Here is a 16,412-nt window from a genome sequence, read left to right as displayed (position 1 = left end):
ACTAACCTATGTATAAGCATATATCTAGAAATATTTCTTTATTTAATCATCTGTATATTAAGCTGCATGTGAGTTCATCCTGATGCCTCCAACTCTAATTCATTACCACAGGGATGGTTCTAGTTGGCTACCCTTCCTTATCTATAAATTCACATTCCAGCAGTGAGAAACCTGACTCCCACCATCCACCAGCCATTCGCTTAGTTGTTCAACTCCAGAATGTACATAGCAGTATTCAAATTGTTAATCTGTACCCCTTTGGTGGAGAGAACTGTTTTTTAGAAGGATATACTCCTTTTGGCTTTAGTTTTACAGACTTCACTCATTTCTAAGTCACTGAGGTCAATACCTTTTCTTCCCACTGCCTTCCTGAGGTGGTTGTATACATTTGTAATATGGTTAGATTGTTTTTGGCCATACTCTATCTTCTTTATTGGGATCCTCCAACTTCTTAAATTTAAATTCGCATATATTAAGGTTTGTTCTTTGTGTTGAACGGTTCTGAGTTGTGACGAATGCCTGATGTCGTGTTGCTGAGGGAGGTCAAGAGGATTTGACCACCTGTTGCTCTGAGAGCTGGACCCAGGAAACAAGAGTCTCCTTACCCCTTCCCCTGCCCTTGGAATATGCATTCTGCTTGCTTTTTCCACTGCCAGAAGCGGCCCCAAGGATGCTGCCTAGAGATGATAATGAGGTACTGAGACTGCCTGGATGGTATATGTGACTAAACTCAGGTAAAGCTTCTGTGTTAACTTTTAAGATGTGGGCGGGTTGCAGAGACCTAGTTGCCCAGGACCAGTCTCGTACTTTGCCTTGTCTGTTAAAAGCACCACCTGCCCCTCTGGAGTGGCTCATCTCTTTCTTCGTTCTCTCTTTGCCCTGTGTGGATGGCAGTTGGGGGGCTGGTTTCAGATTGCACTTGAGGTTGTGAACTAACACATGTTCTGACTCTACAGAATAGTTCAACACCCTAAAAATGTTTTTATCAATTCATCCCTCTCCACCTTCCTCTGCTCCCCAGACAGCTAGTGCTTTTTCTTAAAGTCTTTATAGTTTTGCCTTTTTCAGAATGTCACGTGATTGGGATCATATAGTGTATAGTCTTTTCAGACTGGCTTCTTTCACTTAGTGTAGGTATGCTTTTCTTCCAGGTCTTTTTGCCTCAATAATTCATTTCTGTTTTCCCTTTGAATAATACCTCATTGTATAGATATACCACCATTTATACTCACCTATTGAAGGAAATTGGTTCTTTTCATTTGGGGGGGGCAGTTATGAATATAGCTGTTGTAACCATGCACAGGCAGGTGTTTATGTGGACATAAGTTTTCAAACTAATACCCTGGAATGTGATTGCTGGACCATTTTGCACAATCGTATTTAATGTTGTAAGATACTGTCAAACTATTTCAAAGTGGTCATACCACTTTGCATTTCTTTATTTTTTTTAAAAAAATTGTGGTTAAAAAACATAAACAAGAAGTCTACTCTCTTTAACAAATGTTTAAGCTTGCAATACATGTCGATGGTAAACAGTCTGCCTAAAATGCAGGAGATCCACGTTTGATCTCTGGGTCAGGAAGATCTTCTGGAGAAAGGAATGGCTACCCACTCCAGTATTCTTGCCTGGAGAATTCCATGGACCAAGGAGCCTGGTGGGCTACAGTCCATGGGGTTGCAAAGAGTTGGACATGACTAAGTGACTCACTTTTTCACAATATCGTTAACTCTACCTGCATTGCTGCACAGCATTGAAACACTGTCCCTGAACAACAGCTCCCTGTTTCTCCCTGCTCCAGTCTTTAACGATCCCCATTCTGCTTTCTCTTTCAAGAATTGGACTACTTTTTGATATTTCATATAAGTGGAATCATGCAGCCTTTGTTCTATAACTAGCATATTTCATATGTTTACCATAATGTCTCCAGGATTTCCTTCTTTTCTGAAATGCTGAATAATATCCTTTTATATGTATATACTACAAAAAACATTCATTAGTCTATCAATGGACGGTTAAGTGGTTTTTCACCTCTTGGCTATTGTGACAAATGCTGCAGTTAGCATAGGAGCACAGATATCTTTTTGAGAGCCTATTTCCAATTATTCTGGATAAATACCTTGACATTGTTGAATGACATGGTAGGTCTGTTTTTAAGAAATCTCCATACTGTTTTCCATAACCATGACATCATTTTACATTGCCATCAACAGTACACAAGGGTTCCAATTTCTCTGTATCCTTGGCTGGTACTAGTGACAACACACACACACACGCACGCACACACACACACACATACAAATACCTACCTTTCACTAGCTTCTTAGATCTATAATCCTTATAGTAACTCCTAAACATGCTACATATATGCTTGCTATTTTCTAGTTTAAAACTGGGTGGCCATTTATCTCTCCCATTGTATTACGTCATCTTCGGGAAATAGTAGCAAAGTGTTGAATGTCTAAACCCTGTTACTCTACAGGTCAAATCTCTGATGATATAAGTGCGGATTCTCAGTTTTTGCTGGATGGAAGTTAAAGCCATCTATCTCTAGGCTGGAATTTAAACTCTTACTGAAATGCTGTTCTACTAATCACCAATTAATGGATAAATGAGCTTCACACCTTTTGTCAGTTCATTATTTTATTGTCAACATATTATTATTTGTGAAGGGAGAGAATGAGTTCAGAAGTTGGAAGTCTTCAAATTAGGAAAGACTGACAAATAGGCCGACTCTACTATTCTTATTTACAGTGGAGATTTTTAAAAGAAAAATGACATAATGCACCTCACAAATGGATGCTATTAAAATTCATATTAGGCATCATTTTTTAAATACAAGGAAACTTCATTTCTTCTTTTTAATTCCCTAATATATAAACACTTCATATGTTCAAATGTTTGTAAGGCATGTTATCTTAAAGAATATTAAAAAAAAAAAATCAAAGTGGTATAGAAATAAGCTCCTGGAAAAGTGCTGGTATTTTTTTCCCCAATTGTTGGATAATACTGCAAATAATTTCTTCCAAATAAAGGGATTTTGTTTTGTATTAAATTTTATAATAAAAGCTCCTAAACAATAGATTCAGAATTTAAACATTTTTAACGATTATAAAAAGATATGCCTGAAATCTTGCATGTTTTTAAACAGTACAAAGTAAACTTTTTATATGTAGGCATTTTTAATAAAAAAGTTTTATTTGTGTTTTAGGAATTAACAGGCTAACATAAATTGTACATATTTACAACAGTAAACTACATTTCAGAAGCTGCACAACGGCTTTTGTTAAGTATAGCTGATGGTTTTTGACACCAGCCTTCAAACATGTTTTCTTCCTTTCATTTGCTGCAACATTGAAAACCTTGTAGTACCAAAGCAAAGAAAACAGCAACTTATTTTATAGCAAAGCCACATTATTAACAAAATATTGAGTAAACTACAGTCCCGTGACTGCTAGGGTATGAGACTGTTAGTCCTGAAATCGAGAGCACAAGCATTTCTTGTGTCCATACCTGATTGCATGAAGTTGAGTTTGCATTTTAGAAGAATACACGATTACTCAATGAGTGATGAATAGAAAAAAGGCCGTGAAGGGTAGAAGGGTCAGGAATCAGAAGACACTGAACCGCTTCTTAGTCACTGATTCACTGCTAAGAGGAAAACCTATTTCTTACATGTGTATAAATCACAGTCTACAGGCTTCATGGATTTTATCCAGAGATCATTTTTGAGAGAGCCTAATGTCAAATACTTAAAGCATGTAAAAAGGAATTCAGGAAATGGTTAGGATATTTAATCAAATCCCTAACAGAAAGGGTACAAATCAAGCACACTGTATGAAAGTTTGATTTCAAATGTATAAAGCAAACTACAGAAAATCACAAGTTTCATTAGAACAGCAGTTTCAATCAGAAAATACAGCATATACTGATACAAAATAGGAAGTTGAATTATAAAAGTAAGGAGTGTACCTTTTCTTTCTTGACAGTCTCACTGCATTAATATTTTTATGTTTCCAGAAATACTCATTCTTGCCATTTAGCTTTTTAGTGGTCTGGTAGGTATACAAAATATCTGCTTATGTATGAAAGCAAATGCTTATGTCGAAAGAGCAAAAGAACATTAAAATAGTATAATTTATATACCTTTGTAATTAAAGTTCTGCCAGCTGAAAAATAGAGATGGAGAAAGGGGTTATTTACAAGAACTGTAATACCATTCAGGAAATGAATTAGCTAATTCCTGTTCAATAGGAGGGTAGTAGACAATTCAGCAAAATGATTAGTGGAGACTGAAAAAAACACAAGGATCAAAACAGGTAACATATTCTAACATATTTGGTGAGTTTAGCATAATGGATTTTGAGAGGCAACAGAAGGTATGCATTTCTTTCTGTATACATGTAGCACCTGCTTTTGAAAGATCCAGCTATGTAGTACAGTGGGCTGTGAATTAAAATAGCAGGAAAGTTCAGTTCATGTTTGGATTCAATCAAGTTTTAGGTAGGGTGGTAGCCAAAGAGGTGTTCCATTGCTGGCAAGATAGTAATTTTCCCAATCTTTACCCTAGTGAGTCCTGCTTTCCCAAACCTCTTGAATCATCATATAAAGATCTTTGCCTCAAGTTGAGTTTCCTTGGGTAAAATCAGAGGAGTGAAATAATTATTCAGAGATGACCGACAGCCAGGAGAATTTTCAAGCAAGCCATCCTAACCCAGATGAGTTTCTCTCAAAAGCAGTTTTATTTGTATTGAGATGGTATTAAAGCTTCCACTTTACATTTTCATTAACCTTTTAAATGACATGACACATTATTTCACATTAGTTAGTAGGATTCCATCACAATGGCACAAAATGCTGCCTGGTGGTCAAAAACAAAAAGCTTACTTAAAGATGTAAAAAAAAAAAAGGTCCGTGTAAACATTAATATCATTTGGGATTTCCAAAACCCTCATGCAGTCTTGACTTTGTAAGAATGCCACTTTATTTTTATCAAGGGAGTTATTGATCCTCTCTAAAATAAGGAGTTGAGCAACACAGTCAATGAATAGATGCATAATCAAGGGACTTCCCCCTAAGGGTCTTGGGGACATTGTTGCAAAATACAAAATAGTTCAAGCTTTATCCAGTGAGTATTTCAAAAGATGTAGGAAACATATTAACATGAAATTGATTAGCTTAAAAAAAAAAAGCGGATATACTGCAATTCAATGTAATTGGGGAAATATCAAGTGGAAAAATACATTATCTAGTAAAACTGGGATGGCTGGTTGCCACTCTGAGGCAAGGGTTGCAGATGATATTTTTATACAAATAAGTAAATACTATATGTAACAGGAGACCAGGGAAGTTAACAGTTGAAAGGAGAGGGGCAGAAGAGGTATTTCTCTGCACATCTGTTTTATGCAGTCTTGAGGAGGGACAGTGGTGCATGTCAAGAACTGCCCATCCCCCTTAGATAGTTTTAAACCTTCTATTTATTTCTTGGAATTTGGTATGCCATACTCTGGGAGGATTCTCTAGAATTCACATTGGAATGTTCTGATTATGCAGTATAGTCCCAGCTTCAAGAGTAAACACCTCATAGAATCTAAATTCAAAGCTTTTAATAAGCTAGCCTTGGGTAAATTAGGGGAAAATGAAACTTTGAATAAAAATTTCCTTTTTCCATAAAGGAAAAGCAGCAGTAATTAGCCTAGGATGTCAAGATCTGCTAGACTGGCAGGATCGAGAATAGTGGTGTTAGGATTTGTATAGTCATAAGCAATGAAAAAAATCTCAATGACCACTTGGCACAGACCCTAACATGGATTCAATTGCAATTTTGACTGCATTAAAAAAAAATCCATTTAGAGGTTGTAGACATAGGCTCTATGGGACTAAAAATAACTTGGGGGAGGGTGTAGGTGACACGTGTCTCACAGGTATTGTGTATAATCCTGAAGTAACATCCATTATGGAAATGTGCTCCTCTATGGCTGCATTTAGCAACATAAGTTATTAAATAAGCAGGTACAGACTCTACCATGGACAGATGGTAGGATGATGTTGGCCTGATTCATACTCCAACATAAGAGAGGGGCCGGGAGGAGGCAAATCTGGGCATTGAAGGCTAAATGTAAAAATTCAAGGACAGCAACGAGAACATTTTGGGATGATAGGTGACCATTGCTTTGGAAAGGAAGAGAAAGCCTGCGGATTAGCTTGCTTGAAGCTGAGGAAGGGGAATGGTGAGAAATGAAATGAGCATGAGTGATGAAGAAGACTGAGGTCAATCATGAATGAAGGATTCATAGGGAGCCAGATTTTCTCCAAGGTGTTAATGTTAACATTAATATTTCCCATATCCTCCAGATGTGGGAATTATGAGACCTCATAATTAGCATGACTGTATAGCTCATCTAAATGGACAGTTTTGAGAGTGAAATGATCTACTAATAATTATACACTGGCACTATCTCAAGCAAACGGGCACACTTCAGGCTACTTAGTTGTGGCACAAACTAGTCCTGCATGTTCTCTCAAGAGAATAATGAAAGGCTTTTGTGTGAGGGATGGAGGAAGGATGGAGGAGAAGGATTAAAAAAAAAAAAGAGCAAGAGTGTTTACTGGGCATAGTATAGACCTGTTGAGAGGGGAAATTACTCTCTTTTCCCCTATTCTCCACTATCTTTGGACTGTCCACAACCTGGATCATCATGGTAAAAAGATTAATTCCAGACAGTGTAGTGAGCGGAAAAATCTTTGCCTTTGGAGCCAAGAAAAACAGGTTGAATACTAATAGTTATCAGATCTTGGGTTAATCACTTAGCCTATTTGAGCCTTTATTTCCAGATCCTGGTATTGTCATCATATTCACAACACTGTAGTGAAGGTCATATTAGGAAATTATGGGTGGGAAAGTATTTTCTGATGCCTTAGACCGTGTGACAGTCATTAGGTATCTAGCCAAAAGCCATTCTTCCATCTTTTTGTTAAATATTTTCCATCCCACCCCTTTGCCCCAGACGGGGGTGCGGTGGGGGGTGGGGGGGGGTAAGAGTGGGGTGAGGGGGTGGGAGGGGGGGGGGGTAGGTGGGAGCAGGGGTGGTTAATGTTGTAAACCAGTCATGATAATCCCATTCCTTTTACCAGAGACTGGTCCAGGAATGAGTGTGTACTCCAACCCTGGCAAATGGGACAAAAGAGAAAACTGTTGGTGTCGGGGGGGGAGTGTTTTGGGAAAGATGGCCTTGCTCTTAAAAAGAAACCCAAAGCAGAGCTTTCCTATATTTCTTCCACTTGAGATGAGTGCATGAGTGTAGCTACTTTGCAACCATAATGGGTGCTGATAACATACAGGGTTAAGAAGAGCTGGTTAGGGAAGAGACTTGGGTCCTAAATGACACCATTGGGCTATTGAAACAATGAATCCAGTAACTACCCTACTTCTAACTTACTGTTATATGAGATAACATTTTGATTGCTAAAGTTACTTTTAGTATCTTTTGTTAACTTGCTTCTGAATGAATTCTAATTGATATACATGTTAATAAGTACTAATCTCAACTTGGTGAAAATGTGAAGATTTAGGACTGCTTCTGTTTTTGAAAAAGATTAAATATGAAACCATCTCTAGGTAAAAAGTAGGGAAACCAGAAAAAGTAGTTTTTGCTCAATTCTTTAAGAGAAGTGATGAGTTGTTGTAGTTATTTAGTCCCTAAGTCATGTCTGACTCTTTTGCGACCCCATAGACTGTAGCCCTCCAGGCTCCTCTGTCCCTGGGATTGTTCAGGCATGAATACTGGAGTGGGTACCATTTCCATCTCCAGGGGATCTTCCCAACCCAAGGATTGAATCCACAGTTCCTGCTTGGCAGGTAGATTCCTTACCACTGAGCCACCTGGGATGCCTCAGTGATGAGTACATCTTCACACAGGAAATTTTTATAGAGTATATGAGGTTGAGGGGCAGAATATTAAGTTAACTTTACAAAAAAGAGACTGTCTCCTTCATAGACTGGCCTACGATGATGGAAGGGAAGAATTTCTAGGCAGTCTTAACAGTTTTGAATGGCCAGGGGCTCTCAGGAGAATCAGGGAAGTTGAGAGGTGGAAAGTTATCTTATAAAATAGGGAAAAAAAGTTAAGAACATCCCAGTGCAGAAAGCTCAATGTTCAGAGATTGGAATGGGGAGGATGCATGCTCTAAAAAATATGAATAGCTACAGATGCTGATTGCAATTCAGTAAGTAAACTTTCAGTTTTTGCCATGGCTGTGCCTAAAACATTTGGCAGATTTAATTATTAAAGTGGGGGATGAGAAGAGGTGGGAGAAGTGGGGCAAAGAGAGTGGATAACAGACCTGAAATCTTTTCCAACAGAGGAGCAGCTGTTTCTCGCCTGAGAACTCAGCCCTATCTGCTTATTCCCCTTACATGACAGCAATGGTGTCTGGGGGGGCCGGGACACTGATGGGCGCTGTAACAGTATTTCTGCTCAGATGCGGCTTAGAAGTTGGCTTTTCCACTCAGGAGGGGCATTTCATGACCACTTCCTGACTGAATTAGAAAGAATGGTCTAAGAAGTCAACATCTTCCAGATATCTGAAAATAGAGAGCATGGTGATTTATGTTATCTGAGACTCTCCAGTGCTCTGAAAGGGCAATATTGTAGTGGAGATCATTACTAAAATCATAAAATATTTTTTTGCCACTTGCCTGAAAATTTAACTGTATATTCTCTCTATATATATATTTAGAGGAATATAAGCAAGTTTTGAATTCAGTTCACTTTATACCAGATGGCTTACTCCCAAAGACATGAGACAAGGACTATTACTAAATTTGTGGGGCTGTGTTAGGAGGGGCCATGGGACTCCTCTATCTTTCTGGTCACCTCTTGTACAAACGCACCTCCCTAAAATTCCCTTTGAAATTTAGTTCTGGAAGGGGAATTGGAGGTCATCTGGTGATATGTCCAAAGTTACACAACTGGGCTGTAAAGTCAAGATCACAAAATCCTAATTCCAAGGTATTTTCTGTTCACTATAATTTCCTTCTCCCCACCATGCAGCTCATTTGTACTTAACTTTTTAATGTTAGGCTACATATCACTTGGTATGTATTTGGAAAACTTTCTGTTCTCGAAATGTAGAAATGTTGTCTGGAGGAAAAAGATGTTATACATATTTTATCAGGCCGCTTTAAACAGTTTGCATTATGACCTGTCCAATTACTAACTATATTTAATATCTGCTAGAAGGCTGAAGGTAGGGTAATACATAGAAGTGGAAATCTGTAATGGGAATCAGATACAGAAGGGAGGAAATAGGTCAAGTTCCTAGAGAATAGCCTGTAACTGGTGGTATGCTATGTAAATGTTTAGACATTCTGGGAGGAATAATAATAGATTTTTAAATGGTGTACAATTAAGACTGAAGAAGTACATGAATAAACAAGTTTGGTGTAAAAGAATTGATACAGGGACTTCCCTGGTGGTCTAGTGGTTAAGAAGCCGCCTTGCAATGCAGAAGGCGGGGGTTCAATCCCTGCCCCAGGAACTAAGATCTCACATGCCTGTGGGCAAGTAAGCCATCATGCCACAACTACAGAGTCCATGTGCCACAACCAGTGAGTCCCTGTACCGCAATGAAAGATCCCGCACGATGCAACAAAGATCCTGAGTGCTGCCCACTAAGACCTCATGCAGCCAAATAAATAAACACAAAAAAGAATTGATATAGTGTGAATTCCCAACATTACAACTGTAAGGAGATGGTCTTATCATCAAACTTTGGTGAAGATAATTTTTCTAGGTTTGAGCTAATGATTTTTATTTACAGTTTATTTTAAATCAGCCTGGGAGAGAGAAGGTTTAGGTTAATATGTGTACTCTCCCTCCATATAAGGGGCAGGAAAGCAGAAAAGAGAAATGATCCAAGGCATTTCAGGAGAGGCTGCCGTGATTATGCAGCCTACCTCTACAGCCCTGTCAAAGGCAATAAGAGTCAAAATTTGGGGAAATTGTTAACATTCATTGTTTCTATAGATTTCATTGAAGATCTGCAGTGTAAGTCCAAAGAAGCTTAGGCTTTCTGCTATTTACGGACAAGACAGCTTATGAGGATTTGGAAATGAAAAAAGAAAAATAAATGAACTGATTTCATTAGGTTAAGGCATGCAGCATGATGGCAATGGCACCAGGAAGGAATGGACACAAAAGAGGTAAATCTGCTTTTCATTGCCAGACTTGCAAAATGCATAAACATGTGATATTTGAATGATTTTCACCTCTAAAAAATTACAGTAGAAAATGTTCCCCTTTCCCGGCTTTTCTTCAAAAGGAAACCCAGGGAGAAGTAGGAGCCAGACTGTAATACTGGTTGCTGTTATTTATCCTTTGGCTTCTAACCCAACTGATTCAGAAACACTTCCTTTTTCCCCACACTGAATTCCTGTTGAAGCCTTGGTGATGAGTGCTAATTGCTCTGGGGTGTGCAAAGTACAGAGGCCAACTAGGAATGGTTGCCAGTCCCTTGATGTACCAAGAACTTTTGAAGTAGGAAAAATGAAACAAAACAAAGAACTGTTAGACTTCTTCAGTTTGAATAAGGGAATTCTTGCTTTGGAAAAATAAAAACAAACACAAAATGATGCATATCCTTACAGGCACTTAGTATTTTCCAGTTTGCAATTTATCTACAGAAAAGGATTTCCTTTCAAATGTTTGTGAAATTGCAGCCTCTAATAATGAAGTTTTCTGACAGTTGAGTTAATTTCAGTTATTTGGAAAAAGCAGGATTTAGGCAAAATCATAATATGTTCTGGACCTAGAAACTGACTTGATTAGTTTCAATAGGGCATTTTTCTTACTCCATCGATGGAGGATCCTAGGTGGCACATTCTGGAGCCAAAATGTCTCATGATAGCTCCTTGCACTCAAAATGCTGGCAATAAAAGCCCTGCCTTGCCAAATTTCTACCTGGAAGAAAAACGTTGTTTGCACTCAAATATTGCCAAGAAACCAATCTATGCCTCTCCTTGCTCGGAATTTCTGAAGACACCATCACCATTTATGAGACTGCCAGTTTGCATGGAAACACATCTTATGGCATAATATCCCACCATTTTGAAGGCTTTTTCAAGAATACCAGGACTTGGGAGAAATATATTTGAGAACATTTAATTACGAGATTTTCTCTTAAATTTGACTAGCACATACCAAACATATCTTTGACACAACAGTTGAAAAAGACTTGTCTTAATACCCCAGTCCATTTATACCAGTATTTCTTTTTACCTTTCAAAAACAGTGACATGGTTACCTCTGGATCTTTCAGGCTTGAGTCAGCCAGTTGCTGTTATCAATGTTGTTGGCTATCTCTTCCTTTTCTCCTTCCCATCATTTGTACATTTGACTGTTTACCCTGATCAACCATCCATCCATTTATATTCTTGTTAAAAGTTCTGGGAAACCTTGTGGAAGGAAAGAAGGTAGAAGCTAAAGCTATTGGTGCAAATGAAGCTTTGGATTCCCTGCGGATTTTGACCACATCTTCCATTCCTGACCCCCTCAAGAGCTTGGGTAATTCGACATCTGAATATATGAGTAGCCATGGATGAGTGATAAAAACACGTCTACTTTTCATGGCATAGTTCCAGGAGTGGCTCACTAAGGTTCTGCTGGTGTGCTATTCCCAAGGCCCATAGGGGTGCAGCCTTCTTGGCAGCTCCAGTCCCTTTCAGTGGGGTTGGAGCATGAGGCAGTGATCAGAGACACCTGGCAGAATCACACAAGTGCATACACACAATGGCAGAGGGAGAGCAAGAGCTAAAAGGATTCTGGTTTGGGCCCAAATCACTAGTCATTTCACTTCATGAAAAAAAAGCAAGTGCCTTTTAAGCTGACATTATTTACAATGCTCAGAGTTTTCAGACATCCACCCAGAAGCAGAGGACCACCACACCACAAGGAACAGTTCAATGAACTATGTACAGAATTTACAAAGAAGTTTACATAATATTCTACATTCCATTAACAACTTCACCTCTGTGTTGATTGTTTGCTTTCAAGCATCTGATCTTGTTGTTTTTTTTTCTGTCCTCTTCATCCCAGTAACTGCTGATTGAACCAACATGAACAAATGCTTGCCCATTTCTTTACCCTAGCTCCTGGGATAAATATTTGATTACATTTTGTTCAGAAAAGGAAAAAAAAAAAAAAAAAAAAAAACTGTGGCACACCACCCTTTGTAAAATACTATTCAAAATGGTCCATATAAGAAATCTTGGAGCTCTTTTCCTTCTAGCATTATAAATAGATCTTTTTTTTTTAGTTTGTTTGTTTGTTTCACTTGGCAAATTTTGATTGAGCTCTTTCTGAAATGAATATTTATAAAGTAGTCATTGATTTTAGAAAGATGGAATTTAGTCAACATTTCTGTGTATTGTACATAGTGCTTTTTAAGGAAAGCCTATCCTTGGATCCATAAACCAAACTTTATTCTCTGCACCACATTTTCTCTTTGCATTTTCAAGATCCTTCATTGATTGTAATGCACAATAAACATGGCATATATGAAAATACATATTATTTAGTCAACAGAATTACCAACCAGTCTGCTGTTTCTATTTGGCAATGGAGAGGATGGAGGCAACAATCCTGGATAATTCAAGCCCAAAATATGTCTTTACCTGGGTCTTTGCCTCGCAAAGCTGGTGAGTATAATGCACATGTCACCCCTGGTATTTTAAGTCAAGAAACTTGACTAGTAGAAATGAGTGTGTAGTCATCATTATCAAATGAATGAGGAGATTTCTGCTGGGTCCACACAGCTTAAGTCTATGACAATTTATATCACAGTTTGTGAACACCGGGTCCCCTGGACATGACTGTGGCATGAGAGAGTGAGTCCATGCAATATTTAGCCTCTACTGCCACTTGGATAATTTAGGAGACTATGGCTATTTTCATGGCTAAAAGAAAACCTTTAAACAATAACACCTCTAAAAGGTAATGATCTGAATCTTTCAGGAGTGGGGGCCAGTTTGAGGGTACTTAAGAAAGTCTAGCAACTTTTATGTTTTATGTCCATCAGTTTGGGCGAGACAAGGCAGACAGGCAGAGAAGAATTTTTTTCTGTGTACTGTCCAGCCTGGAAAGAGAGCGGGTGGGGGCCAAGGAGGAGAGGATTTGGCTAGGAAGTATCCAGATGAAGGAAGTGGGGACAGAGGTTATTAATTAGCAATAGGGCAGCTTTTCAATTTTTCTGGCTGTCATTGCCTCTAAAATCAGAGATATTTAACAGGATTTGTGTCTTACTTGTGTGCCTGTCTACATCCAGAGGGGCATACTGCAACAGCATTTTGTGCCTGATAATAGATTCAGGCTTACTAGTTTTACATTTTACAAAGGATAAGAGATAAGAATTCAAAATGTTCTTTTTCTCTCTGAGATTCTTTACATTTAAAACTACAAGCATCAAATTCTTCAGACTTTTAAGGCAAGATCATAATAATAAAATTATAAATTACTCAATCTTTTCCAAGAAGAGTGAGCCACACAAGTAAATAAAGAGAAATTGTTTTGCTATGGAACATGGATCAACAGATATTCAAAAACAGATTTCTGAATTAGCATTTCATCCTTAAACACTTTTTAAAAGAGTTTTTATATCAAAATGATTCATTCCTGTTAGGTATCAGCCAAAAGTCTTCCTTCCTGTGTTTTAAATAAATGACTACATGGTGGTTCCTGGGTGGTCATTGGGAATAGTAACCTTACAATCACTGGTATGGCTACATCTCACTCTGTTTGGGCATTTCACTATGGAAAAGCATCTCACCCTGTCAAGGACCTAACTAATCAGAGTTCTGAAATGGATCGCTTCATCCCCAGAGGATGGAGATTTCCTAGACCAGGGAACTAAGATTGTACAACTGAAAACAAACGAAATTTGGTCCTCATGCCTGATTCATTTCTCATGAAACCACTGAAATGATTTGTCCAATTAAAAGCAGTATTTTTATTTTCTTACTAACATATATTATCTATAGCATAAATATTTTTTTTTTTATTTGAGGGTTCTCTTTTCCTCTTGCTTTCTAAAAGAACACTTTATAACTCTCTCTCCTTGGATTTATCAGTGCAAATTCAGCCTCCTCTTTTCAATTAAGATTATAATCTCTAGCAGCTGATGCTATTGTAAACAGGGGCCCTCATCAGCCTTAGGGAGAAAGCCAGGTCATCAAATGAAGCAAACCTCCCTATTACTACCTCAACTCATACCACATTCGTAGATCAGGTCTCAAATTGCCTTTATGACTAGTCAGTCAACTTTGGGTTTCACTCAGTCTTGGAAATGAATATATAGAATTCTTATATACATACTCAGGCTGAACACACACTGCACAAAAATAATGAGGCTTTAATGACATAAATGAGATGAATCTCAACTGTAGTTGGTTGGATTTAATTAGAATTGTGTGTTGAGCTCTTGAGGGAATACTCCTTCTATGATGAGCAAAGTAACCCATGAGCAGAGATAAGGCAGAAGCAGTAATGAAGGGCTGTCATTTAGGGGCTGTTGTAAATGTCTGAAGGCTCAGTGATGTTGTTATCTGTGGTTTTGCTGTTTTGAAGGTTTTCTTTAAAACAGAAATCTGGCCTTGAAGGAGAATGATACTAAAGTGGGTATATGTGCATTTCCTGACGCACTCATTTCATATGTTGGAATGCAGAGCTCAGAGAGCAGGGGCATACTGTGCTAGCTGAGAAACTAGCACTGTGCAACTAGCTTGTCACCATTAGATACTGCTCTCTGGAAGGCTAAGAAATATCTACTATTTGATTAAAGATTTGGCAGTTCAGGTAACTGCCCAGGCACCCTGTTCACAGCACATAAGTCTTGCCTTCCTCATGGAAAGGGCAATATTTTTGTCAAGCAAAAATTCTTACCACTCCCTTCTTCAAAGCCCACCTGCCCCAGCCCCCTTTCTCTTAATCTCTGAACGAGGAACTAGGACAATGTGAGGCCATAGCTTCATGGCATGAGGTCAAGTGATTCCAGGCTAAGGAAATAAGTTCAGGGCTGCTCATTTGAAATAGTTTACAAAATTAGTCACTGCCCCCCAAACTCTTTCTTAACAAGAGAAGAAAAATGTTCCCAATGACTACCAGGTTGGATTCTTATGTTAATTTTTAAAATCTCTCTGGAAGTCTGAGAAGGAAGCATTTTTCAGAATATCCAGCTTACAGGTGGGTTGAAGATGGCAGGCTGAGTTTGTATAACCTGGGTTCCAGCTTGCCTATCTCTCCCTCTTTCTCTGTGGAGCAGGGACTCCTACAATGGACCTGGGGAAGATGGAGAGTGGAAAGGAATCTTCCTTCTTCTTCTGGGCTCCTTTTTGTTTTCCCTTCTTCCTGGAAATCTGTAACTTATCAATGGCTTTGTTTTTTTTTTTCTTCTGAGATCCTGGAAATTGTATTGTTTTTTGGCAGCATGAGATTGTTACAGTTTACCAGGAGGCCATGCACACCGAGAGCTAAGCCCTCTTTCCATTTGCATTTAAAAAATAATAAAATCCAGGGCGACTAGAACTGCTAAAGATCTACCTATCTAATTTCTCTCTTTGTGTGTGTGTGTTTGTAAACATGGCAATTAACAAAGCTCTGAAAGAGCCAATAACCTGGACCACAGTAGACTGGAAAAAAATAGTTTTTGTTTCTTTTTGAAGTAAACATGGTGCAGTAATAAAATTGATATGCAAGACCGAAAACCAATTGGATGGCTGAATCTCTTACCTCAAAAAGCACAGCGGTATCGCTGCTAGGGACCTGTGGGGTTAAAAACCAAAAGAGAAAAGAAGTCGTTTAGGAACCATTGGGACAGACCTTAGTGTACATAGTAAAGCCAATAAACGACGTTAAAAAGAGAAAAGGTGATGGGGAAGAACATTCGGGACCACTTGTCTATGGAATTCACGTCAGTCAAGTCGGGGATTTTGACTTTGAGCTGCGAGGCGCGTCTGCGGATGCGCCCCTTGCTGTGCGCGCCGGGCCGGTCCAGCGCGCGCCCGTACCCCTCACGGCTGCTCATTGGCTTGCGGTACTGGATGCTGGCGCTGTCGTAGGAGTACATGGTGGCCTTGGGGTCTCCCACGCCCGTGAGCACTTCCGAGCCGCTCGTCTCGTTCCTGATCTCCAGGGTACTGAGAAGAATGTTGCCGTGGGCGTCGACCTGACCGAGAAAAAAAGCCTCAGGCACAGCGGCCAGGACATTCGCTTGTTTTAGTTAACCTGCAACTAATGATACTGAGTCAGGCTCATTACACTGTTTTGCTAGACATCTGGTTCTGCATGTCCCCTGGGTATCTATCTATCCATCTAATCTATCTATCTATCTATCTATCTATCTATCTATCTATCTATCTATC

General features: G+C 38.8%; 1 protein-coding gene across 1 annotated transcript in view; it reads right to left on the bottom strand.

The window, feature by feature from the left end:
- Nucleotides 1–14,052: 14,052 nt before the first annotated feature.
- The window catches only part of GABRB1 (gamma-aminobutyric acid type A receptor subunit beta1), a 434,566-nt gene continuing 432,206 nt past the window's right edge, over nt 14,053–16,412 (bottom strand). The window contains exon 9 of the mRNA XM_040238143.1: nt 14,053–16,216. Coding sequence (XP_040094077.1) covers nt 15,872–16,216 — 345 coding nt within the window. The 3' untranslated portion in view covers nt 14,053–15,871. The remainder of the gene's footprint in view (nt 16,217–16,412) is intronic.

The sequence above is a fragment of the Oryx dammah genome, unplaced genomic scaffold (assembly GCF_014754425.2).
Source record: "Oryx dammah isolate SB20612 unplaced genomic scaffold, SCBI_Odam_1.1 HiC_scaffold_3, whole genome shotgun sequence".
Taxonomy (NCBI): domain Eukaryota; kingdom Metazoa; phylum Chordata; class Mammalia; order Artiodactyla; family Bovidae; genus Oryx; species Oryx dammah.
Note: the sequence above shows the minus strand (reverse complement) of the source record. Positions and strands in the feature narration are given on the sequence as shown.